At 39.1% G+C, this 26,844-nt stretch overlaps 1 protein-coding gene across 2 annotated transcripts; it reads left to right on the forward strand.

Moving 5' to 3' along the window:
• The first annotated feature begins 66 nt into the window (after positions 1-66).
• On the forward strand, positions 67-26,749 carry LOC132281011 (uncharacterized). 2 transcript variants are annotated; one of them, XM_059782753.1, is made up of 12 exons: positions 70-1,716; positions 2,100-2,234; positions 2,420-2,564; positions 3,225-3,527; positions 4,898-5,159; positions 12,748-12,914; positions 13,021-13,131; positions 21,121-21,172; positions 21,274-21,380; positions 21,482-21,610; positions 22,378-22,467; positions 26,128-26,749. In XM_059782753.1, exons 1-12 carry the CDS (start codon positions 437-439, stop codon positions 26,662-26,664), a joined length of 3,318 nt encoding a protein of 1,105 aa, XP_059638736.1. In that variant the 5' UTR covers positions 70-436; the 3' UTR covers positions 26,665-26,749. The 2 variants fall into 2 exon arrangements, with proteins under 2 accessions (XP_059638737.1, XP_059638736.1); XM_059782754.1 differs by lacking the exon at positions 2,100-2,234 and having other exon boundaries at positions 67-1,716.
• The last annotated feature ends 95 nt before the right edge of the window (positions 26,750-26,844 follow it).

Below are 26,844 nucleotides of genomic sequence, written 5' to 3' on the forward strand. Positions count from 1 at the left end.
TTGTGAATACCAACTTTCCAACCAACAAAAATCCTCATTTGCTCATTTTTCATACTATACTATAAGAGTGAAATTTGAATGCACTAGTCATTTGCACAATTTTCGAAGTACTACGAGATTTTTTTTTGGGACTCAAGTTAAGCCCAAAGTGAACCCATGCCGCCCAACAAAACCCAGATGAAAACACGTTCAAACACACAGCAGGCCCAAGACCCAACCATAAAATAGGAAAACGAAGAGGGAAAAGAAATTGAAATAAATTGTGCAAAAGATCTTCACGACTTCAGAGTCCCCTCTTCACATGTCAACATTCTTTTTCTCCATTGATTCTTCAAACTTTCATTCATTCAAATTCATTACTATTGTTATTGTTATTTGATTATACACATATATATGTATATATTTGTTAATTCAATTCCATTATTATGGGATTAATATGAACAATTCAGATTCTATTTGCAATAACAAGCGACATCGATTCAATCATTTACCCAATTCTTCTGTATTGCCTCGCAAGAAACGCAGAGCCGCGATCGTCAATACAGGTTTTATACATATAAAACCTCTTCAGGTCCCTCTGATTTCAACAACCACAAGTTCTCGCTGCGAATCGATACGTCTTGAGCCTTACAGACCCTCCACAATCGGCCGTAATCGCCGGCGTTGTGAATTGGTTTTTGAGGACCGTCGAGTCAGTAATCGGCATTGCCAGATTTTGTTTGATGCACAGCATCGCAGGTTTTGTATAGCGGACGGAGTGTTTTTCTCTGGTTCTAGTGAGTGTTCTAGGGTTAGGGTTTCGTTGAACGGAGTGTTTGTCAATGGGGTCAAGGTTGGAAGAGACGAAGTCAAAGAGTTGTGTGCTGGTGATGAGGTTTCGCTTGTTTGTGGAAATGAAGGCGCTTGTTGTATGGGGATTCAAATTGGGTTTGTCATTGAAAGAATTGTTCTCATGGAGGAGGTTGTTGGTAGAAGTGTATCCACATTTAGAGCTAATTATTTGTCTCCAAATTACGCAATGCATATATCAGAGCATAGTGGACTTGTTGCCAGAGCAAACTTGCTTTTAAGTCGGTGTAGAGGGATTCTGCGTACTGATGACCCCATTTCGTACATTCGTAGATTTATTAATTCATATCACAGAATGGGAAATGCAGATTCTTGCAAGAACAAGAACAAATTTTTGGGCATCATGATGGATAAGGTTAGATTTCCTGTGGGTGGTGTGCTGGAGCTAAATTATGGTGGATCAGCTTTAAGAAAAGAACTGCTTCCCAGTGAGGACTGGGTCAATGAGCAGATTTTGATAAGTAAAAGGGCTGCTGTTGGACAATTGAGCTCAGTTATTTGTCATAGAGAGACTGTTGCGGTTGCATTAGGAAATTCTGCCCCAGTGTATGATGGTGTTTGTGGTGACCAGTTGGGACTAGAAAATGACATCGGAAGTCCTTTTGAGAATGGCGTAGATAATGATAAAACAAAGACTTTGTCTTCGGATTCTATAGATAAGGAGAATGCTCCTAATTCTGATGGGGTTATGCAGGACAAAAGAAGGTGTGGTTTTATTCTGCCACCTGGGAATAAGTTCTATCTGAATCGCCTTATGGGTCATGCTTGGTCGGACAATCATACTGATATTACCTTGCCAGAGCTTCTTTATCCTGTTGAAAGCCTTACTAGAATATTTATTGCAACATTTACCAGTGATATTTTATGGTAAACTCCTGGATGGATACTTAAATTGTTACCATTTATTTTCTTGATATTATGTCAGTTTTGGTTGGATTTAATGATTTGTTACTTATTCTTCAATCCTTTAGCATGTGATGTGGCGTGATTTCACATGGTAGGTATAATTGTGTATTTATGGATTATGCTTATATGTACGCATGATTTAGTTGCGAGAAGAACTTGCTAGTTCCATTTTTTTTTTTTACTTTTCTGTATTCAGACATGAACGTTCCATTCATAAACATTTTGTCCATTGAAATAAGCACGGTATTTGATTTTCTTTTTCTTTCTCATTAGTGTTATTTGCACATTCAACACTTCAAGTTCCTTTATATCTGTTTTCATTCCTAAGGAAGGTATCTTGGTAGGTTTTTGTCATACTGTGAGGTGCCCCATCATCTGCCAGTTACAATTGCGTGCCATAACACTGAGAGGTGTTGGAGTTCAAGCCCTGATAAAAGAATGTCGGTGCCTTACTCAGATTTTCCAAACTTAGTTGTAGTGTAAGTTACATTTCCAAATGTATTTTTTATTAAAAAAATAAAAGTTATAGAAACATATTCTTAAATATTCTTTCTTAATAAGTCAAAAGAAGAAAAGGTATATGGCATTGATAATGCAAAATGCTGAAGCTTCCTAAGTATGTGAACAACTAACGTTCCATAATACAGTCTATTTATGATATTAGGTATCCCCCATTTCCTGAGATTATAGCTTTTGGTAAAGACCGCAAGAAACTGGGCATTGCTTGCCATCATCCGAAATTGCTTGTTTTGCAAAGAGAAGATACTATTCGTGTTGTTCTTACTTCTGCAAATTTGGTGGCTAAACAGGTGATTGCTTTTTGCAAGGTTTCTGTTCTTCATATCTTATGTTAATTTTTTTTTTAAATAATCTTTTTTCATTTCAATCAATATATTAACTTCACATTTTGAAATATGAAACAGAGTTTTATAATATCTCAATTAGCATGTTAGTGTTGATTTCTATGAGGTATGTAAATGTTTATAGTTTCTGGGATATTGTAATTTGTGATGCATCTGAATTATGCTCCCTGTTCTTCAAGGCAACCTACTTAAATGCAATTATAGCAGCTTGTGGACCTTGTGGTTGTTGTGCGTATTTATATAAGACTGGTTCAGGAGATCATCTCATTCATTATGTACATGCTAGTCCATCTTATGACTCAACATGACAGATAAGTGGTAACTGCAAACATGTGCTTCTTGGAGAGAGGAAGACATTGCATTGGAGATATGTCTCACTTCTGTAGTCCCACACATGCACCTAGATTGAAATCGATACATTTATTCCTTTGATAGAAAAAATAATAATGAATGGTACTAAGCTTTGTAACACTAATAGATTGTTCCACACGCTTACAAGGTCTTGGATTGTGCATTTTGGATCATAAATCACTAGGTTGTTCTGTTTCAACATATTTTAAATGGAATTTGTTAATGTTGCTCATTGTGCTATTTTGAATTTTGCAGTGGAATAATGTGACTAATACTGTTTGGTGGCAAGACTTTCCTCGCACAACTGCACCTGATTATTTCTCTCTTTTTACGCAAACATCTGCTGGAGAAGTAAATCAAGATTCGAAATCTGATTTTGCTGCTCAGCTGGCTGGATTTATGGCATCTCTTGTGATTGATGTACCTAGTCAGGCCCATTGGATCGTAGAGTTAACTAATTATGATTTTAAAGGGGCTACTGGACACTTGGTTGCTTCAATACCTGGAATTTATTCTCATAGAGCTCCCTTTGTATTGGAAACCATGCACTTCTTATATGTGAGTTCATTATATACTATGTGCATATGATTCCTGATAGATTCTTTTTAATGATTAGGAGATGAATGTATTAGATGTAATGTGGCAGAGATCTTTGTTGGATTAGGTTAGGTGGAAATTGAACAGAGAGAGAGGGAGAGAGATCAAAGACGTGTCGAGATCAGGGCTTTACCAGGGGGTTGTTTTGGGCTAGGTAAGATTATGCATTCTCAGGTTCTCAAATATGCCACATGTCTTAGGTCATGGTAAAAGATTATTATAGTTCAGAGGCGAGATAGTGCACCAAGCTGTAGAGATAGAGCATGAAGTGCATTAGGTTAACTTTGATATTCGTGTGAAGCTTATCTATGTAGAACGATTTCTCACAATAGTTTTCTGATGTCTGTAAAGAAGGCAGTGAGGGTTATTTGTAGAGCAGAAGTTCTAGCAAGTCTTTGGAGATGCCTATGAAAATACAGCGAGGCTTATCTGTAGAGAACCTATCTTTGCAATACTTATGCCAACATTGAGGGTTTTTTATAAAGAATTTAAACAGCCATGAACATATCTTATCAATACTTATGCGGTGTGTTGTCATGTAAAACGAGCCACGTGGTTTTGGTGAAACAGCCATGAAGCCTGCCACCTTGGCACCATGTGGTGAGATGAGGTGTGCCAACTTAGTTGAGATGTGTAACATGGGAGTAAGTTACACAGACTTGTTAAGTTGGAACACTGATTTTCAATACTCAATGCTGCCTTGTAGTGTCTTAATTTTGTTCTGTTCTTAATTTATTTTTTTGCTGGCGGCATCATATGGAGAATGGTGTTCTCCTTGCAGGAGGAATAGACAATCATCTTGATGGTTTCGAGTCCATCTTTACCCTCTTAAGCTGAGGTATTGTTTTAACTAATTTGATTTGGAGTCTGTTCCTTTTTCTTTTTTTTTTTGTAACCCGACTGGGGTCAGGTGATAATGTGGGAAGTATCCTTTGGCCAATAGTTTGGTCGGTTTTTATTATTTTCTAGCTTGCTTGTCTTTTGGCTTGGAGGGATGCTGCGTTCTTCTTTTTTACTTGTATCTTTTCTTTTACTAATTTATTTTTTATTTTGAAAATAAGAATCAAGAGGACTCATTACAATGAGTTATTTTCTATGAAAAAATTGGTAGTTCAATTGTTTAATATTATCTTCTTGCTTCCTTGTCATTTGACTTGGATGGATACATGCATATTCTCAATTGCTAGTATTCTTTCTCTTTTTTTAATGATTATTATTTTTTTTTCTTATGAAAATAATGATGGGAAGGGCTCATTACAATGTGTTCTTTTCATGAAAAGTAGGTTTCTATTAAAAAAATGCCTTAAACTGCATTGTTTTGCGTGTGTTAGGGTAATCAGTCTGAATCACGGTCATTTGGTGTGAAGTTCCTTGGTTCTGTTGAAGCATCTGTAGTTGGTTTAAGCCACCTTTTTCGCACTTCAGTGGATTCAAATGGTGCACAGGTAAAGAAGCTGGCTGCCCTCCTTGGAAAGTGTCGTGAGAATGTGTATGGGATGACACAAATTATTTTAAGAAGAAACACAACCATACCAGCTGATGTGAACGCTGTGAGCGTTCTTGGTTTTGATGCGGATGAGTTTTCTGAGGGAGGTATATCAATCACTTCTTAATGTTCATAAACTCACATTTCCTTGAGTTCTTTGTTGCCCTTAATTTTTATTTCTAATGTTGTATTATAGATCTGAAAGTATGTTTACTAAGGAAATTGTTTGTGTAATCATTAACCAGGAAAAATTCCCAGTTTGTGTGCACTGAGGTTGTAGAATTTACTTATAGTAAACTACACCCATCATACAAATATATCTACTGTGTCCAATAGATGATACATTGCAAATAATTTAGGCTTTGGGCCTTAGATGGCAAATTGAGGCTTATAAAAAAATTGTAGATAGCAAAATGAGCACCTTCTCCCCCCACTCTCCAAAAAAGTAAAAAAAAAGAAAGAAAAAAGAAAAGAAAAAGATATTCCTGGGGAAAATGGAAAAAGAGTGAAGGGTTGAGATTAGATCATATCACTAAATAATCACTAATGTGGTGCCAGTTATAAAGCATGAAGGAAACCACACTAGTTGGATAAAGAGAACAAAAAATCATTATAAAATATGAAGCCAACTAATGACACCTTATGCTGATTCTTCTGGGATAATTGCCTTAACCGTACTAGTTTATGTTACAGGCTTGTAGGGAACTATTATTGTCTGGATAATTAAGTAGATCAAATACTAATATGAAGGTGAGTTCTCTTACAGTGGAAGGGACTACTGATCGAGAGGAGGTAAGTTGTTGGAAAGGTGGGAAAAGCAAACTAATTATGAAATTGGTTATATTTCTCTGTTCTGATTCTCTCAAGGATTTTGTATGTCTCTATTATGGCTTGATCTAGAAGTCTGTGCTCCTTTATCGAGTAAAATTTTGTCTTGTACGGCTTTCTTCCATTTTCTTTCCAATGATCCTCTAGTCTCTCTCACACAGCATCTCGTGTAGGTTGACCAGGTCTTGATGATGCCTCTTTCTCTCTATTGATTAGTCTTCGAAAGATTTTTATAAGATACCATGTGATTAAGAATGAGATGCTCTGGAAAAAATAACTGTTGCTTTATACTCCTTTATGGGCACCATGTTAACTTGTTAAGGCAATATAGTTCGACCATGGACTAATATATTCAAAAAAAATTGTGATGAATAATATTAAGCTAGAGTCTGCAAACCTTGAAAACTGCAAAGGGTACTCCTGTTTCTTCTTAATTTTTTTATTTCCCCTGAGAACTTCATGTAGCAGTGAGTAGCATTTTCGTTCTCCTGAATGAGCTGGTTTCCCTCCCGTGATTCTTCCTTTTCTTTTTTCTCCTATTGAACTTCCTACTGCTTTCGTCCTATGCTCATTTACTTAAAGTACTAAAGTCTGATTCATTATAAATAGAAAAGGACTAGGAACAAGTAGTTGTGAAGCCATTATTCACAGTAAAAATTAGATGTTTAAATTTTAGTTTTCTATCTGATATGACTGTTGTCTCATGTTTAATTTTTATTCTTGCCTAAAAACCAATTCATTCCAAATTGACTTGTGGTGATCTAAGAAGTGCGGACACTTCTACAAAGGTGTTATGTTCGTGTTGAACATGTGTCGGACATAGATACTTCATGGACAATCCTAGATACGTCTTCGAACAGATGCATACATTTTTATTAATCTAGTCACTTGAACGACACATCCTGTAACACTTGGACTACACATTCCAAATACTCCCCAAGATGAGTCTTATATAACACAAACACATTAGAGTAGCTACATTTGACAACCTTGGAACAATATGAACACACCTCAAAGAGTCCAAACTTTTCTTTATTTACATTATAGTATTTTACACATGGTCACCGCAAGTCAAAACACTTTTACAAATATGTAATACAAAAATATAATTGTAACGGAAATGTAGGAGAGTATTAACATATAAAATATGATGACCTTTACGATATTCGAATAGCATCATCTTCTAAATTGTGTAATATGTAGTATAGAAATTCAAAGTTAATTTAAGATCTATAATTGTCTTATTCATAGATATATATAAATAGTAACATTATATTTAGATATAGTTGTGTCCATTCTGTGTACATGCTCTACTTTTTAAAGATTAAGTGTGCCGTATCTGCCCGTGTCTATGCTGCTTAGGTGGTGATCTACTAAAATGGCCAAAAAAGTGGATAAAAATAAAAGTAAAAAATCTAACATGGCATCTTGGTTAAAATTGAGTTATATAATTTGTTTTTTTGAAAGATATTTGGTTATAGGCATATATAGTCTTTTTATTTGAAAATGTACTGGGATCTTTATTTGTTTTAAAACGTTCAAGGGGATATCACCAAAGTTGCATTTTACTAATATAGGCAATATTTAAGATTTTGGAGCATATGTCCAGTCTTCTTAGGACATAGATTTCGAAATTATGTACAAGCCATTGCCATGCAAATTGTGACAGTTTAAAATTATTATATGGCCACGTTTGGTATAATGGAATAAATGGAATGGAATGCCCAGTTTAGCCTCAAATCCATTTCTAGTGTCTGGCGACCTTAATTAAAGTAGGAATGACCATTTCCAATAAAAAAAACAACAAATAAAAAATAAAAATAAGAAACTCAATTGGACATTTTTACCCTTTTTCTCTCTGGCAAGGGCGATACGTGATCTAGGGTTTCCTAGGGTTACAGCGTAAGATGATAACTCCATGGAGGAGGGGCAGCCCTCCTCTACTGAGGGTAGTGTCCTACCCGCGGCTGCTTCCTCATACGAGTGTATTGGTATTGAAGATGAAGATATTGCGGAAGAACTGAAATATTGGGAGAATTCTGTAGTGTGTTATGTGTTGGGAAGCAAGCCGTATTTCCCATATTTCAAAGCTTATGTTCAGAAAAGATGGCATAAAGACGCAGTGGTGGTTTCCATGAAAGATGGATTTTTCAAGTGCGGTTTCCTTCAGAGGAGGATCTGTTACAGGTGTTATCTAGATTTCATACGTTACAAGGTCGCGCAATTATTGTGAAAAAATGGCATAAGAGTATTCAGTTAGAACATAATATCTTAGCATCCGTGCCAATTTGGATGAAGGTATATGATCTTCCAGTTCATGCTAGAAGTGGGACATCTGTATCTAAGATTGTTTCAAATATTGCCAAACCTTTATAAATGGATGCTATAACACTAAGTCGCGAGAGAGGTTTATATGTGCGTGTGTTGGCAGAGATGGAGGTGGATGGAGATTTTCCTGAAGTTATCCAAACTAGGCTTCATGGAATGCAGTTTCAAGTTCATGTTGAATATGAATGGAAGCCTCAAGTTTGTGGTATTTGTAAGAAAATGGAACATACTGAAAATATGTGTCCATTGAATAAGATCAAAGCCAGTAAAAAGAAGGAACAGTGGGTGGTGAAGAGATCAGATAAGGGGAAAGAGGTTAGTGCTGCTCAGAGCTCAAAAGATATAAGCTATAGAGATGAGGTTCTGGAGGAGTTGGAGGAGGGGTTTACGGTACAGAGAAAATCAAAAGGAAAGAATAGAGTAGCTTCCCCTGATTTGCAGTTTAAGGTAACATCTACTAATGCATTCCAGGTGCTTGATGTTGGTACTGAGAGAGAGAAGTCTGTGATTCCTATGCAAATTGAAGAGACTATGGATAATTTGGGGTCTGAACAAGGTGTGGAAAAGTCTGGTATAGTGCAAGAAGATAAGAAGGAACAAACTCAAGTAGTTGATATAGGGCAAGAAGATAGTGAGGATCACACTCAAGAAGATTGTACTGATGGTAGAGTGGAAGAAGAACTAGCTGTTATGACATAACCTGTATCCCCAGAAGGTGGAGCCTCATCAAAGAAACAGAAGAAAAAATAGAAAAAAGAAGTTGATGTTGATCTAAGTATTGTCAGAATTGCAAGAGGAATGGTTGCAGGTGGGATAATTCCACCAAACTCAATTACTTAATGATTGGTTTATGGAATGTTAAGAGGACTCAACAGGAAAGCTATGCAGAAAGAAGTTAAAGCTTGGTTGAGCAATTCCTCTTTATCTTTGTGTGGATTGGTGAAAACAAGAGTTCAGAGTTTTAAATTTCAGAGATTAAAAGATAGGATAAGAAGTAACTGGAACTGGGTGAATAATTATACAGCTACTTATCAAAAAAAAAAAATTATACAGCTGATGCAGGGGGTCGTATCTGGTGTGGATGGGATCCCATGAGGCTGGTAGTGACTGTGATTGAGGTTAAAGCTCAAATGATTTTATTACAGGTGGAGATCAGAGGGTCTAATAACAGGTTTTTGTAACCTTTATATATGCCAAGAATACAGCGACTGAGAGGAAATTATTGTGGAAGGATTTGGTGGATAGTGCTCAGTTTATCACAGGTCGATGGATGTTGATAGGGGATTGGAACATTGTGAGATTTAATTCTGAGAAATTGGGAGGTAGACACCATTCTCTAGAGTGTTTGCTGAATTTAATCATACCATTGATACATTGTGTTTAACAGATATTCCTGTGACAAATGGTATATATTCCTGGTGTAACAAGAGATTTACTCACAGAAGAATCTATGCTAGATTAGATAGAGGGTTGATGAATGAGGCTTGGGAGCAGGCTTTCCCTAATTCCCAAATTGTTTTAGCTTCACCCTTGACTTCTGATCATTGGGGGCTGTGTATTAATTTTCCATTGAAGATAGCAGATGGACCAAAACCATTTAGATTTCTGACAGTTTGGAACAAACAACCTGCAGTGAAGGAGTTAATTGCTGATGTTTGGAAAGTGAGGACTAGTGGAGATCCAATTAAGAAATTGTTGTTTAAACTAAAACTGGTTAAACAGGAAGTGAAGCAGTGGAATAAGGAGAAATATGGGTCTGTGTATGAACAGGTTCTTGCTTTTAGGAAGTTTCTTGCTGATGATACTTAGCAGCTATTGAATAATGATCCAATGAATGAAGAACTTATGTAGAAAGAGGGGGAAGGTAGGATGAAATTGGAGGCTGCTATTTCTAATGAAGCTTTAATTCTGGCTCAGAAATCTAGAATTAGATGGGTGAAGGATCAAGATAGGTGTTCTAATTTTTTTTTTCCAGAAAATCACACAACATAGAGCAGGAAATAATGTTACAGTTATTCATGAGGAGGGGGAGGTTATCATTGATCCTACTTTGATTAAAAATAAGTTTTTAGGGTACTTTAAGTCTGCTTATGCTAATACTCAGCCTGCAACCTGTAGTCCAGAAGCAAAATTTATCAGAAAAACTCTTGTTACAGAGGAAGTGGATATGTTAGAGGATGCTGTGTCAAGGGAGGAAGTGAAAAACACAGTTTTTTCAATGGGTCCTGATAGAGTTCCTGGTCCAGATGGATTTACTGCAAGATTTTTTCAGCAATTTTGGGGTATTGTAGGTGAGGAATTTACTGATGCTATCATTCATTTCTTTAATCATCCAGATATGGGGAGAGGTATCAATAGTACTTTTGTTACTTTAATTCAGAAGAAAAAGGATGCTTTAAAGGTTGGAGATTTTAGACCTATCTCTCTGTGTAATACATTTTATAAGGTCATTGCAAAAATTCTATCTAATAGACTAGCAAAGGTGTTGGGGAGAATTGTAGGTAGAGAACAGACAGCATTCGTCCAAGAAAGGAGGATTCAGGATAATATTATCATGGCTCATGAACTGCTGAGAGGATTTGGTGCAAAGAATGCTAGACCTATGATGCCCTCTCACCAATTAGGCTCATGCATTCAAAGTGTTTTTTTTTTTTTTTCCTTTTCTGGTAATTATCATGCATTCATACTGTTGGTTTCTAAATTTCAAAGTTTTCTAAACTTATTTGGAATTCAAAACATGGTTTTAAATTTGCATGGATTTTCAAAATCAAAACCATTTTCTGCTAAGTATCAGTAAATAGCAGGTGTCGATCGAGGCACACTGGAGTCTTATCTTGTTTGGATTTAAACAGAGTTTTGGCCTGATTTAACTACATCTCTGGGGTGTTTATAAATAGAGATGATCTCAGAAAACCTACAGATACTAGAGAGAGCTTTTCCATTATTCCTTTACATTATTTGAAAAGCTTAAACACTTTGTTTCTTTTTTATACACAAGATTAAACTTCATGTTTTTCATATACTTCATATATATGTGAACGATTTCTTGTGAGGGAAAAAGTGCATTTATTTGTTTTTTTTAACATTCATCATACATCATAGTTTGGTGAGTTGCACACTCGTGTTTAAACATCCGCTGCTGATCTGCTCCTGATCATTCAACACTGCAAGAGTAATCTACCTGATTTGCATCTGGACTGACTAGTGGCAGAGAATTAATCAGTAAAGAAGCAGATTCGTGTAAAGAATGTTGTAGACAGATCAGTAGATGACCTGGAGATCTTCAACCCTACTGAAGGTTTGGTGTTTACTGTGTCTAGAGATCAACTAGGGAGCTCGACCGTACTGAGCTGTGACCTAGCTTGTACATCTCTTTCTATATAGTGGATTAATTTGTTGGACTAGGTCCTGTGGTTTTTTAACCGGATTTTTCCATGTAAAAATCTGGTATTCATCGTTATTGGTTTTACTTTCTATTTATTAAAAACTGATAAAAAGCAAAATAACCAGATTATTGGTAATTAAATAACTAAATTTTAAAAAGAGTGATTTGTTCTACAATACCAATTCAACAACCCCCTCCCCACCCACAAACTTTAGGTCAGACGACCTCGCGTGACTTTGTTTAAGAGCCTCAGGTTCGTTCTGGTTACATTTCATGCGTGTAAACCCATCAACAAAAGTGTGGTAGTGAGTGCAAGAATGGTAATTTTAAAATGCCACATGTATGCATGGACATGCACAAATGCAAATGTATGTGCCTAAATGCAAATATACATATACCGGTTTTGTGCAGAAATGTTTTATACTTATAATACTTTATTAGTGTTAAATATGTATTATACTGCTATAGAGGGACACAAGTAGTATTCTGGCTTTGGTAGTTCTTAGGCGTGGTATTCAGGTTGCATGGTAGGCATTTCGAGTCCCTGATTTTTGGGAGTTCTTTTTCCTTTTTTGGTTTTTTTTTTTTTTTTGGGGGGGGGGGGGGGGGGGTTTATCTAAGTCAAAATAATGAGGATGAGACAGTCCATAATTCTCAAATTGGGGCAGATTCGCTTTAATCCCTCAAATCTGAATAATTTTGTTGGGTGGGTGAGGGGGAAAGCTGCCCTTTCTACAGATTAGGTGTCTCATGGTGTGAAAGTTGGGTGGAAATTTTATGATCCCCATTATATTCTATTGTTATATTAAAGCACCTCTCATATGTTAGATTTATTTTAAAGGGAATAATTACAGAAGTAATTTACTGTCCACACTCCATTGAAGTGATTGCCTTTAGCTTGTCTTGCCAAGATCAAAGTTTTTTCTTTAGATAAAGTGTTTGCCTGGATAATTGACATTCTCTTGATGCATACAAAGGAGCTCATACATAGCCTGTCTTTGCACTGGGGCTTCTGATGATTTTTTATTTAAAATTTTAAGACACATTTCTTCGCACATAGTGATCTTTTCCTTTGTATTTACATGTATTTTTAGCTAGGACTTTTTATGCTTTGACTTCGTTAACTGTTTGTTTTGCTTCACTCTTTTTCCTAGATTGCATTCAAATTGGGTTTCTGCCAAAAAATGTTGCGAAATGGGTTGCTCCATTGTGGGATGTTGGCTTGTTCAGATTCTTTGGATATATATATCCAAAAGAAGTCCTTGCAGCTGCTATAGAAGGAAGTAACAACAAAGTACAACTGATACTATATTTATCACAGGCATGCTGTTTAAGCCATTTATTGGATTGGTTACATCTAGCAGTTTTATTCTAAATCATACATGTTCATGCAAAATTTATTATAGCTGTGATTTTGTTTTGCATAGGGGCCTAGTTTTTCAGATATATCAAAAGTAATGCAACCTGAACATGTTCCAGCAATATGCTCACTTGTTGCATCAATTCAGAGGTGCACAGGCCTCTGGCGACTTCAAGAGGTAATAGTACTAAATTTTCTGGGTTAACAGTTCTTCATTGTGTACACCTTATACATGGTTGTAAATTGCTTTTTCAAGGCACAATTTTGTTCCCCAACCCCCCAACAAAAGTTCCTTGTGGTCGATTTTTTGTTTTCATTGTTTTTGATTAGATAAGTAAGAATTGTATTAAAAGTGTTCAAAAGGGGAATGCATCCCTCTTTTTCTTTTTCTTTTTTGATAAGTAAAAATGTATTAGAAAGCGTTCAAAAGGGGAACGCGTCCCAAGAGCTGTACAAAAGCCAGACAAAAGAAAAGGGGAAAGGCTTGTGAACCCAAAGAACCCAAAAAGTCCACAATTTCATCTATAGATGAATAATTTCTCCCCCAATCGCAACAGAAAAGAGAATAAATAATAGAAAACTTTTAACGCCCCAATGGAAGATTCCTCCCCATCAAAAGATCTTCTATCCCGTTCTTCTCGAAGGCTCCAGCAAACACAAAGGGCGGTCACCCTCCAAAAGTCCCTAACATGCACCCCCACCCTTTGGCCCCTCCAGATATCCATCAAATCCCTTGAGGTCCGGGGCATGACCCAATGGACACCAAAAAGTCCCAAAATAAGACTCCAACAGTCATGGGCCACAGGACAATGCAGAAGAAGGTGATCCACGGACTCTCCATCACTTTTACAAAGATAACATCAATTAACAATAATTTATCTTCTCTTTCTCAAATTGTCCAGAGTCAAAATCTTATCCCAAGTTGCGATCCACACAAAAAAGGCCACTTTAAGAGGCACCTCTGACAACCAAACCATCTTCCACGGGAAAGTGGTTACGTGAAACCCAGAGAGACAGAAAAAGAAGGACCGGACCTGAAAAGTCCTCTGCGCCGACGGCACCCAAGTCAGGGAATCCGCACCAGTGTCATCCACCTCCTATCTATACAAGAGAGCCAGCAAACCAATGACGTCATCCAACTCCCAATCCTGAAAGGATAGTTGGAAACGCACATCCCAAGACAACCTTCCGCTATCAAGACGATAGCAGTCAGCAACCAAAGCATGTCTGTCAACAATAATCCTGAACAACCTTGGGAACAAAAGAGACAATGGGCGATCCTCGCACCAGGTATCCTCCCAAAACTAGACATCCCTTCCATTCCGAACTCTGAATCTAATATGGTTAGAGAACACATCCCACCCCTTCCCGATGGATCTCCACACCCTTACGTCGGCCGCAGACCTGACTGGCCTAGCTGACCAACCCCCTTTTTCCTCCCCAAACTGACATGAAACGACCTTCCTCCATAATCTGTGTCTTTCATTGCCGAATCTCCATAACCACTTGCCTAGGAGAGCACTGTTGAAAGGGGTAGTCTCCTAATCCTAAGCCCTCCCAACTGAAAAGGCCTACAAATTTGCTCCCACCAGACAAGGTGATACTTGAACTCCTCCCCCCGACTGCCCCAAAGATAATTCCGTTGAAGCATCTCAAGTCTTCTAACAATGGAGGGGGGGATCTGGAAAAGCGAGAGAAAATAAGTTGGAAGGATGGACAAAGTACTCTTCACTAAAGTAACTTTACCACCCTTTGAAAGATATTGCTTTTTCTATCCAGCCAACCTTCTCTCAAACCGCTCAATCACCGGGTCCCAACTACCCACCCTCCTGGCCGAGTCACCTAGCGGCAAACCCAAGTACGAAATAGGGAAACATCTCGTCCCACACCCTAAAACGGCAGCAAGAGTATCCACCTCCTGAACCTCCCCCATAGGGACAAGCACGCTCTTTCCCACGTTGACTTTCAAACCAAAGACAGCCTGAAAACAAACCAGGACACATCTCAAATAACGCAACTGGGACACCTCTGCCTCACAAAAAACCAGAGTGTCATCCGTGAAAAGTAGGTGAGAAATCTCTATCTGCTGGACAGAGTCAGGACCAATATTGAACCCCCTGATGAAACCCAAATCCACGGCCCTTCTCATCAACCAACTAAAGGCCTCCATAACAATAATGAACAGGAAAGGGGAGAGAGGATCCCCTTGCCTCAAACCGCGAGAACTGCCGAAAAACCTAGAAGGAAACCCATTCACCAACACTGAAAATCTGACAGAGGAAACACATGTGACAATCCATCTCCTCCATTTCTCTCTAAAGCCCATCCTCTCTAATAGATAAAACAAGAAATTCCAGCATACATGATCATAGGCTTTCTCGATATCCAGCTTGCGCAGAACACCAGGAACACCACTACTAAGTCGAAAATCCACACATTCACTGGCAATGAGAGCGGAGTCCAAGATCTGTCTACCCCCAATGAACACATTTTGAGACTCAGAGATGACTCCATCCAAGACCTCCCTCAACCTTAACGCAAGGACTTTCGCGATAAGCTTATAAATACACCCAATCAGACTGATTGGTCTAAAGTCCTTAACATCAGAAGCACTGCCCTTCTTAGGAATAAGAGCAATAAAAGATGAGTTCAACGATTTATCGAGCCTCCCATTACAATGAAACTCATGAAAAGTGCCCATAACCTTATATCTAATCACCTCCCAGCTCTCCAACAGAAATCTCATATTAAAACCATCCCGGCCTGGAGCCTTGTCACCATTACAGCTCTTCAGAGTCTTCAGAACCTCATCCTCCGTAAAGGGGCTCTCCAAGACTCCAACCCAATCCTCTCCACAGCTGAAATGGAATCAAAGTGAAGACCATTAAGCCGTGGCCTCCATCGAAGAGGCTCGGAGTAGAGCCTTTGATAGAAAGAAACAATACCGCTTCGCACCTCCTCCTCCGTAGTCAAGACCGTTCCATCCACACACATCCGCCCAATATGGTTGCCCCTCCGGGCATTAGCAGTTCTATGGAAAAACTTTGTATTACGGTCACCCTCTTTGAGCCACAAGGCCCGAGATTTCTTACGCCAAGAAATTTCCTCTAAAATTGCAATCTCAGCACACTTTGCTTGACAAGTTGCTCTCTTAATCCGATGAGGCTCAAGAAGGACGCCCTCCCTTTCCAATCTCTTAATGTCAGCCAAAGCCCTATTCTTCCTCCACTCCAGATTCCCGAACACCTCCTTATTCCATCTTTTGAGTTTATTTTTCAGGAGTCGAAGCTTTCCTGCTAAAATAAAACTCGACATTTCCACCACCAAATCCTCCTCCCACCAAAAATGCACAGTCTCCTGGAAGTTCTCCGCTCTAAGCCGCATGTTCTCAAATCTGAAAGGAGTACAACGAGATCTCAATCCTCCACAGTCCAAAACCAAAGGAATGTGGTCAGATGTCACCTTAGCCAACACAACCTGGATGGCGTTTGGAAACTTCTCCTCCCATTCATCAGAGACCAAGAAACGATATAGGGGAGAAAGAGTAAGTGCTTCCCTTCCACTGGACCAAGTAAAAGAATCTCCCTCTAAAGGAAGATCAAGAAGCTGGTGACCATCAATAAAATCCGAAAAGTGCATCATAGCCTGAGTCTACGGACCACCTGTAGATCTCTCCGACGGGGATCTAACCACATTGAAGTCTCCGGCTACACACCAAGGAGGAGACCACCTCCCCTTCACCCCACTAAGCTCCTCCCACATCCCATCTCTCTCGCAATCATCCACCGGCCTATACACCCCAGAAAAGGCCCAAGAGAAATCATCCTCCATCACAAAGGCATAAGACAAAGAGGAGCGCCCCCTACAAACATCCACCTTAGCCATCCATCTCCTATCCCACATAAGAAGAACACCACCAAAGGTCCCTAAAGAATCCAGAGCCTCCCACTCTACAAACCGATTACCCCACAGGCTCTTCACCACACTATCAGTCATAGAATCAATCCTCATTTCTTGAAGACACACCAAATGAACCCCCATTTCCTCACAACCATCTTCACCACCTTCCTCTTGCCCTGATCATTAAGACCACGGACATTCCTAGATAAAAGTTGTAGCTTCATGAGGAAACAATCACACCCACCTCTCCCGTACCCCTCCCTCCCCCCTTGTTACTGCCCCTCTCCTTTTCCCCCACAAGCATCCTCTCATAGTTCACATCTGAACAAAGGTTCCTCAACTCTCTCTCCCCTCGCCAAGAAGTAGGAATCTTCTTCTTTCTGCTCCTCCTTCTAGAGAACTGAATCATCTCCCCTTCTCTCCCCTCCACCGTAGCCTGAAGGATTGCTAAGGCTTGATCCCAATTGCCCATACAAGAGACACCCAACAGCTCGCTAGTGGCCCTGATATTAGCTATGATCCAATCCTTGCCAGTGTCATCACATTCCTGCCTACCCATCACACTGTCCAAGCCCTCTGGAAGAACAATAGCCAAAGGATCCACCATCCCCAAATTAGTAAGACTCTCCTCCTCCCACAAGATCATGTCAAGAGACCTGCCCTGATCAACCCTGCTCCCATCAACATCTCCTCCCTCGGCCTCCCCCTCCTCATCAAAACACGATGTCCAGTCGACGCCAATATCCAACCAACCTTTTGAACGTAAGGGTCAGGATCAATAGTGGGCAGGGCATCAGGTAAACACCTATGCTTCTGCAACTCCTTAATTAACAAAGAGGCAAATTCATTACTGAGGGTAATTCGGATATCCTTGCCAACACAGACTGTCAACAACTCTGGTACAGAACTCTTCGAAGGTATCCCCGGACTAACACCCTTAGGTGAGCACAGGCTTTTCGTTCTACTTAAAGAAGACTCGACCAACCTACCCAACTCCTCCCCTTGCGAAGCATACTGTAGAGAAGAGGAAGACAAATCCGAGCAAGACTTAGCATGCCCGACACAAAATCCATCATAACCCCTGTTAACAAGCAAACCGACCGTCCCATCCTTTTCTGACGGCCCAAAAACCCAAATCTCAGAACCATCCGTAACAACCACCTCATCCACAGAGTCCACCTTAACCACCGGCGATAACATCTGAGGCCTCCTACCCAAATCCGCCCCCACCTCACTTCCCAACATCCCACAAAAAGGAGTAGAGACAGAAGGAGCAGAAGGAGAGCTCCGAGAACGGGAGGAGGGGAACATAGCTGAAATAGAATGAGGGGCTTTACTGGCAACCCACTTTTGTTTGTCATTTCTAGTCCATTTCTTATTGGACTGAAGCGAAAAGCTCGAAGATGGACCATCCTCTTTCATAGTTGCGAAGCCACCAAACTCATCATCACCCAAAGATCCCGACTGAATCGGGACAAATCTGTTCCCAGAGAGCAACTTCTGACAGCATTTGCCATGCCGAAAATTCTTCGAACAAACCCTAGCACCCTTCATCTTGAGCATACTTACCTTCGCCCAGTTCTCCTTCTCCTTCCTCGACCAAGATCTCAGGTCCGAACTCCTCTATGCCTTGTCCTTAGAAGAATCGAGAACACCAAGGCTGGATAACACATCTGAGGCTGGGCTGGGCTGCACATCAAGAATGGAAATTGAAAGACACTTGTTTGGGCCCCAACTCACCACCCTTTCCTTAGAAAAGCTGGCCTTAGCCTGAACAGGCCAGAAGAAATGGGTGGCCCAACTGACTTAAGTCCATCATGACCAGCCCACCTATCAACCCTCGAAGAGTGTCCAGGCCCAGAAGAAACTGATTGCCCAGACAAAGCCCTATTATGCCCAAGCCATTCAGTACCTCTCAAACCCATATGCCCAATCCCACACTGAGAAGGCCCAAAACCAACAGCTAACAGTTGTAAGATTCAAATCTCCTCTATCCTCACGTGACTCAGCAGCTGTCATCCACTCACAACGGTAGTCGTTCTTCTTCCAACCACGTGTCCTACAACATCCCTCCCACTCCCACTCCCCTTGGGTGCGTTCCACGTCACGCGTCCCTGGGGATGAGACCTGCGGTCCTGCAAAGCCACCTTCTGAACCTCCGGCACAGATCTATCCCCAAGTCCAAACCTGCGCGACGGACGAGACCCTCTAATCGATGCCACCAGTGGTCTCACATCCTCCCTTCCGGCACATGTCCTGGACAACAGCATAAGGGACGGAGCAATTTCTTCAGTTAACGAAACTCTGAAGGCCCACTGCCCGTCCTCCACAATGATGGACTCCAGAATCTCGCCGCCTTCAACCACAGTGACCACAATCCTCTTTGTGCCACTCAGCTCATAAGCCTTAACATCCCAAAACCCTCCACAAGCATCCCCAATGGCAACGAAAAGCTTCTGGCACCACAGATGCAAGGGAAGGCCATACACAATGAGTCTCCGGTGGTGGGTCTTCGATCTCAATCCAACCCTGTAATACCAAAGGTCGATGAAAAGCTGTGCCTTTCCCCATGATTTTTTACCCCAATCAAGGACCTTCTGTGCCACCATAACCGACGGGAATTGGAAGAGCAAAAGCCCATCGGGTAGAGAAGACACCCGAACCCCCCCCCCCCCCCAAAGTCTTCGTAGCCCATTCTTCGATTTTTTCCATAGTCCCCATCTCTCTATCAAATCTCCCAACAAGACAAGCCCTAAGTGTACGTTCGCGAGAAGAGGTGCTGTGAGAGTCCACCCTAAACACATGATCGCTGGAAGATGAAACACGCTCCACCTCACCAGACGAGTGAGACTGGCGACCTCCAAGTAAGACAACCTCTGGCCGTCGAGGGATCTCATGAAAGCAGCCAAAGAGAGACACCCACTGAAACCACAAAAATCAAACCCAACAGAGAAAAAGAAACGCGAAGAAGGAAAATAGCAGAGGATTTCGGGGAAAGCATCCCTCAAAAGCTACACAAGGCCAAATAGGAACTTGTTGATTTATTTATTTTTATTTTTTTGAGGGTCCAAATAGGGCCTTTAGACCCTCAAAAAGAAAAAAAAAAAAAAAAAATCCACAAGTTCCTCCAATTTCTCCCTAGAACCCAACAGAAAAGGGTACTTAGAATAGAGAATTTCAATGACCCAATAGGATTCTCCTCTCCTTTGAAAGATCTCCTATTTCTTTCAAGCCAAAGACACCACCAGATGCACAAAGGCGTAACCCTCCAAAAGCCACGAGGTTGGGCTCTCACTATACAACGTCTCCAAGCCTCAACCAAGCCTCTCGAAGACCTGGGCATAACCCACTGAACCGCAAACAAGCCCAGCAACAAAGTCCAGCACTCCTGAGCCACTGAAAATGCAAAAGTAAATGATCAACCGTTTCCTCGTCATTCTTACACATACAACACCAATTGACCACAATCTGTCTTTTCCTTCTAAGGTTATCCTGGTTCAAGATCATCTTCCTCAAAATGGATGTCCAAGCAAAAAAGGCCACTTTGTGCTCATTATGGAAACTATTTTTTTGTGCATCCACACGACCTTGCTAAGGCCAAATTTCAAGGAGGGTGCCTACTGTAAGCTCGATAGAAAGAACTCATTGAGGTTTGAGTGGCGAAATTGGAGAGAAATTTTCAGGTTTAGATGCGACATTCTGTTGTATATTTTGCATTTATACAATTTTTATGCAGCATGTGTAAGCATATTATTTATAGCAAGTAGTTCTATGATCTGTTAATAAGATGTGAATAATGTGTTATTGTAAAACAAGGTTACAAAAGATCGTGCTTGTGTTCTGTTTAGAAAGAACCAAGTGTTTTTATCCTGCCAAGCAGAGATAAACCATGCTGCTCATTTTTTATCCATAACAACAAAGGCTTCCGTCGTTTTTTATTTTATTTTATTTTTAAAATGTTTTTTCTAGATTATATATGGAAAATATAATTATTATTTTTTAAAAGCAGTAAAGAAATTATGTGCTGTGAATTTACTTGGAGACCTGGTACCATCTTAACATTGTTCTCTATTTGGACACCCCAAAAAAATTCCTTGATGGATTAAAATAATAGGATTAAAGGTTACGAAAGAACTGGAATCTGGATCTGGTTGGAAGTTGGAACAAACTATTGGAGCTATCCATCAGTTTGCAACATTAATGTTTGACATTTATTCCTGGTTAAGAAGCTTCTCACATTCGTTTTGTTTCTTTTGTCTTTGATAAGGTTTTGGCTCAACACAAATGGCCTGAACATTTGGAAACTGATTTTATTTATGGTGAGTTTTTTTAATTATTATTATTTTTCAGTAGACAAATTAGCTGGCATTTGAAATATATTATTTTTAACTTTGTGTTTGCTAACTGTTCTACTCTCAAGGTTCATCCTCAATTGGGTCAGTCAATGCACAATTCTTAGCTGCTTTCTCAGCAGCTGCTGGTAAAAAATCATTGCGATTCTCTGAGTCTGAGGAATCTGATCCAGATGTAATAAAATCTCTAGGATCTTTGATTTGTGTGATAGGTATTGAAATTTGACGTTATGTTTATACTTGGATTCTGTACTACTTTACCATTGGTCTTTGCAGTGGGGCTGCTGGAGTGCAAGTCAAGAATCAAGACATCCGTCAATTAGAATCATTTTCCCTACTATTGACAGAGTGAAAAATGGAAGTTGTGGAATATTGGCTTCTAAATACATTCTCTGCTTCTCACAGGTATGCCATCCTTTTAATTGGCCTTAAGCTAATGTCATTAAGTTCAAGTAGATTCTATAATTGGATATATTGGGGTTGACAAAGTTAAGTTTGGCAGGTGTGAGTCAGAATATGAGCTGGTTCAATGAGTGCCACTCCATAGGGGTGGGGTGGGGTGGGGTTCTCTCAAGTAAACAAAATGGTCTGGGACCTAAGAGCTCTTTTAAAATTACAATTAATCCTTAATTTAAACTTTAATGAGATATGAGATAGACCTGGTTTGTTTGAATTGCCAAATGAGCCAACCTGGATCTTGAAGGAAAATGTACGTCTAGTCCTGGTCAAATCCAGTTGCTCGTATTATTCAACTAATTGCAACTTTTATTTGTATCATTGTATGAATGTCAGGCTGAGGTCTCTCCTAGCTATTACAAGTGTATGTATTAACTTAAGAGTGCATGAATATACACATTATGATAAGTGCCTACTAAATGGAGAATGTGCACCCTTTACCTGATCAGTAGCGTATTTAATATGAAAATAAAATTCATTTTTCTATGCAGTGAAGCATACGATCGTTCAATTCCCCCTCCCTCTCACACGCACAACAAATACATATATATATATGGCTAATGGGTGTTGTATTACCATTAAAATTTCAGTTAGTAAACAGATGCATACAGACAAACGAAATTAATATTGTCCCATAACCAATAATCTGTTTTCCTATTTGGATTATTCATCTCCTTTGAACAAGTTGTAATTAACTTTAGGTTCTTATTTTACAGAAAACATGGCAAAGGTTGAGAAACATAGACATACTTCATGATTCAATTCCCTACCCCAATGAGAGAGTTGGGCATCCAATGCATAGTAAGGTAAAAAGTTATCCATCTTATTTGGAGTTTGATTCTTATTTTTTTTATTAAATGAAAGTTATCTTCTTATGGTAAAGAGCATTAGAAAGCTTCAGTTATGTGCCATAATGGGTACACTGGGTGATCAAGAAAGATTTCCAATTTGATAGAATAATCCTTGGTTTGTCTCACAATATTTGAAATTTGATCTTGACAATATTGTTAAGGAGATAGAAATACTCATGGTGACTTGGTGTTGTAGCGCAGTACTAGATACTAATCCACTTTGATTTTCTTTCCTCTACCATATGCATTTCAGTTATGGTTTTACAAATTAAATTGAGATGAAAGGAACCTGGGAATCACTGCCTATGGCTGTCCGAAAGGATTGAATGAGCAAGTTTTGTTAGTGCCATAGATTCCTGAAAAATGCATGTCTGGGAAGATCCCCTCAGACAAGGGCTCTCATTTTGGTTGTCCTTATAATCCAAAGTATTTGCCTTAGATTCATACATCTTCAATTAATAAAGTTTTGAGGACAAAAATGAAAAATTATTTTTAAAGCTCAAGTGCAAGAATGTCTTGTGAAAGGACTCCAATGCATTTTGTTATCCTCTTAATTACTCCAAAAGTATAAAAAATGTTGTGTTACCAAATAGACTTTAGGACATCATTGTAAAGTATCCTCGCTGCGCAATACTGGAAAAGTGAAAGCTTATATGTTCACAATGGAAAAAACAACGCCTTTGAAAAAAGAGGTGCTTCTGGAATTCTTTACCTGGCACCTATTTTGTAATTTCCTCTACCATCCTTCACAATCCATCATTGCTTTCACTTCTAATCTTATAGATTAAAACCTTCCTTTGTAAACTCTTCATCACCTTTACAAGTATCGACAATCGCTTATCTAACAATGAAGCGTGTAATGTCGTAGATAATGGGTGAAGTTGAACACGCGTAGTAGTCTTCTGGTCAACTGAAGAGTAGGTTCGTCAACTCACTCAATCAAAAGAGTTTCTGAATCTTTTTTAAAATTCTACTTCCTTGCCACTAGACTGCAGATGAAAGAAAAAGTAAAAATCATAAAATATGACATGATAACATTCTAAATTACTCTGAGTAAGCTCGCTCTTCCAACTTTTGGAAGTCAACCTACCAAATTATTCTGTCACTAGGACTAGAATGAGAGGAGCTAACAGGTCATGTGGCTCGACCTTTTTGAGCTTTTGGAGAAACCAGTTGAACAATTATTTAATCAGCACTAACCAGAAGCTGATGAGCAACAGCTTAGATCTTTTCCACTTAGGCACAGACCCTACTCTTTGAAGATATTGTCAAGTCAGTAGGACTTGTGTTGGTAAATTTTGTAGATCAAAACTTGAGTTTTACTTTTGTTTTTATTTCAGAAACTGTTCAAAAGTTAGTTATTTTTAGTTAACTTTGGTATTCGGTAATCTTCATCGACAAGGGCAAAAAGGTAATTTGACACTTGTGCACTCACCAAATTAGGGTTCATGCAATGCATGTCTAGGGTTTCTAAGTTTCAAACTGACTTTGATTCTTTAAATGATTTACACTTGCATGAGTAAGTTTTGGAAACTTCCATTCTGAAAAATAACCTTCAGTAGTAGTTGATTGATTGTGGCACCAATCAAAGGATTCTGGAGTGATGTCGATGTCTAATTCGATCTATCAAGCTGTTCAGCAAGGCAGTTTCCAACTTGGTCTTAAAGTCTACAAAAACCTGTTCTCTTACTGCTACTTGGTTTATATATGTGTGTTACACTAGGGCAGACCTATAGACAAGAAGAAAACACACACAATACATCATTGAGATCAGTTTTTTTTTAAGTTTTTCTGGAGTGCATATTTTTCTTTTATATTCATCATACTTAGTTTTGGTGAATTTATACCTGTGTTGGCATCTGCTGCTGCATACTCAAAAGATCGGTTCAACACTCCTGTTCAATCCACAACTAGATTGGCATTTAGATTTCAAATAGTGGCTGAGATCATTTTACTAGAGAAGCAGGTTCATGATGAGGGGGTACTGTTGAAGAATGGAAGCACTGGTGGAAACTTTTTGGGTAAAAGTTTGGAGTCTTCCGTGTCAAGGATGTAACTCGGAGTTAAAGAGTCACTGAACTGTTAACTTAGGTTGTAATCCTTCTTTCTTGATAGTGGATTGGTTTGACTAGGTCCCATGGTTTTTTTGCTTTCTAGGGTTTTTCACGTAAAAGTTTACTGCTTTAAATTGCTGTGGTTTGCTACTTATCAAAAAAAAAAAAAAAAAAAAAAAAAAAAAATTATTGCTGTGGTTTGCTTGATTTTTACTATTTGCTAGTTTATTGAGATAGAAATTTTAGTTATATTTTTTAAATTCAAAATTAGTTAAAACAGTTGATTTTTCTACAAGACCTATTCACCCCACCCCCACCCCTCTAGGTCTAGATCAGTGGACCTTCCACTACTTTTAATCAGAATATTGGGTTCCGGGCCTTAGTACTATCAGATATCAATGAGCAAACACCAGCTAACGTGATCATAGCCCTTTTTGAAGTCAGAGCTTTCATATTACGCCACTTGAACACATACCACCTACTAAAATTGTATGTCAGTTTTGTCTTAACTAAATCCGCTTCCCCACCCTCCCCCCCACCCCACACCAAAAATAAATAAAATGAAAGAAGAAGGAAGACTCTCCCTGTAGCTGAGTAACTGAAATTTTAATGGTAATATAACACCCATATATACGTATATGTGTATATATACAGTTAGTAAACAGATGCAGACAGAGATGGATTTAGCTGTTGACTTATATCACCATGCAATCACATAGTACGTGGTGATGGACGTAGACTCTCCATGTAGCTAGCGATAGAAGAAGGAAGGCTCAGCAAGGGTCAACACATCATGCATCTGTCGACTTATGTTGCCATGTACTATGCAAGTGCGAGAAGACTCCTCTCTAAATTGTACCTTTTATACAGTTATATTGCAGCAAGCAGTCTTGGCTCTAGTTTTACATGTAGTATTTCATATAAGCTTCATGATCATATATCCTAAGAAGCATAGACACTTCTATGATGTTCCTTGTCAGTGTCGGACACCGACACTTCATGGCCATGTCAATTTTTTAAAAATCAATTTTATTATTTTGGACAGTAGGTTGACACATCTCGGACACTTTGTCAACACATCTCGGACACTCGATCAACACATCATACACTCTTCATCTTATATAAAACAAACGCACTGATAGTCCTGAAAAAAACATTTTTATGAACGTATATCAAAGTGTTGAACCTCTAAGGAACAAAAACATAACTATAATGACAAGATACGGTGGTAATATCATATACAATATAAAATATTCTTTTTGATATTCGAATATCGTCATCATCTAACTTATCTAACTTTAGTATATAATTTGTAAATTAATTAAGGTTCTATGATTGTCTCATTCAATAGATATATAAATGAAAATGTATATTTATATTAGTTGTGTCCACGCCATGTCCGTATCCTACTTTTTTAGAATTTGATGTGTCGGCATATCCTTGTTGTATTGTGTCGTGTCCCGTGTCTGTATCTGTATCTGTATCCATTCTTCGTAGCATATATCTTTGCCTTCAGAAATTGCTTGTTAACTGAAAATGAGATTTTGCATGGTGCAAGCAGGTGGCGCGAAGACGATTTCAGTCCAAGACAGATGGATCTTCATTTGGATGGGTCTATTGTGGGTCACATAATTTTAGTGCAGCTGCTTGGGGACGTTCACTTTCCAATTCGCCTGTGATGAAAGCCAATGGAGCTATGAAAACAAATTCTGTTTTGGGACCAAGGCTTCACATCTGCAACTATGAACTTGGTATCGTGTTTGTAGTTCCCCCATCAGATATGAAGAATGACGCCAACCAAAGGAGTAGAAGCTTGGATGAAATTATTTTGCCATTTGTTGTACCTGCCCCAAAATATAGGAGCACAGACAGGCCAGCAACAGCACAGGCCATGAGGGAGGCACTGGCCGAACTTACCGAGCGAGAAAGAGAAAAATTTGTGGAAGCATCAATTCCAGGAGAATTGATGGAAGAGGAGATTCCTGACGAAGAAGATGAAGTATTAGAGGCAGCTGATTACATCACGGAGGAGAAGGAAGATGAAAAGGCTTATGCTGAGACATTATGGAGCCAAGTTGATTCTTATGAGAGCTGTTAAACTCCATGTCTGGCGCTTTTACAGCCTTGATTTGTGAGAGCAGAAATAAACGGCTTATTAAATGGTGATGTCAGTCAGCTTTAAATGTTTGCTTCACTTTCTTTTCCTCCTAGTTGCCTTCAATGACTGCTAGTCTGAAGGGAGTTAAGTATTCAGGGTTTGAAATGTTAATGTACCAAT

This window comes from Cornus florida, unplaced genomic scaffold (genome assembly GCF_030987335.1).
Source record: "Cornus florida cultivar Cherokee Brave unplaced genomic scaffold, ASM3098733v1 CherokeeBrave_3.0.0_Hap2_Chr11, whole genome shotgun sequence".
Classification (NCBI taxonomy): domain Eukaryota; kingdom Viridiplantae; phylum Streptophyta; class Magnoliopsida; order Cornales; family Cornaceae; genus Cornus; species Cornus florida.

Excerpts from the sequence above, each read along its gene's own strand:
- LOC132281011 (XM_059782753.1), top strand. The coding sequence starts at position 437 with ATGAACAATTCAGATTCTATTTGCAATAACAAGCGACATCGATTCAAT. Across the intron at positions 2,565-3,224 it reads CAAATTTGGTGGCTAAACAG|TGGAATAATGTGACTAATAC; the intron begins GTGATTGCTTTT and ends TGAATTTTGCAG. Across the intron at positions 3,528-4,897 it reads AAACCATGCACTTCTTATAT|GGTAATCAGTCTGAATCACG; the intron begins GTGAGTTCATTA and ends TGCGTGTGTTAG.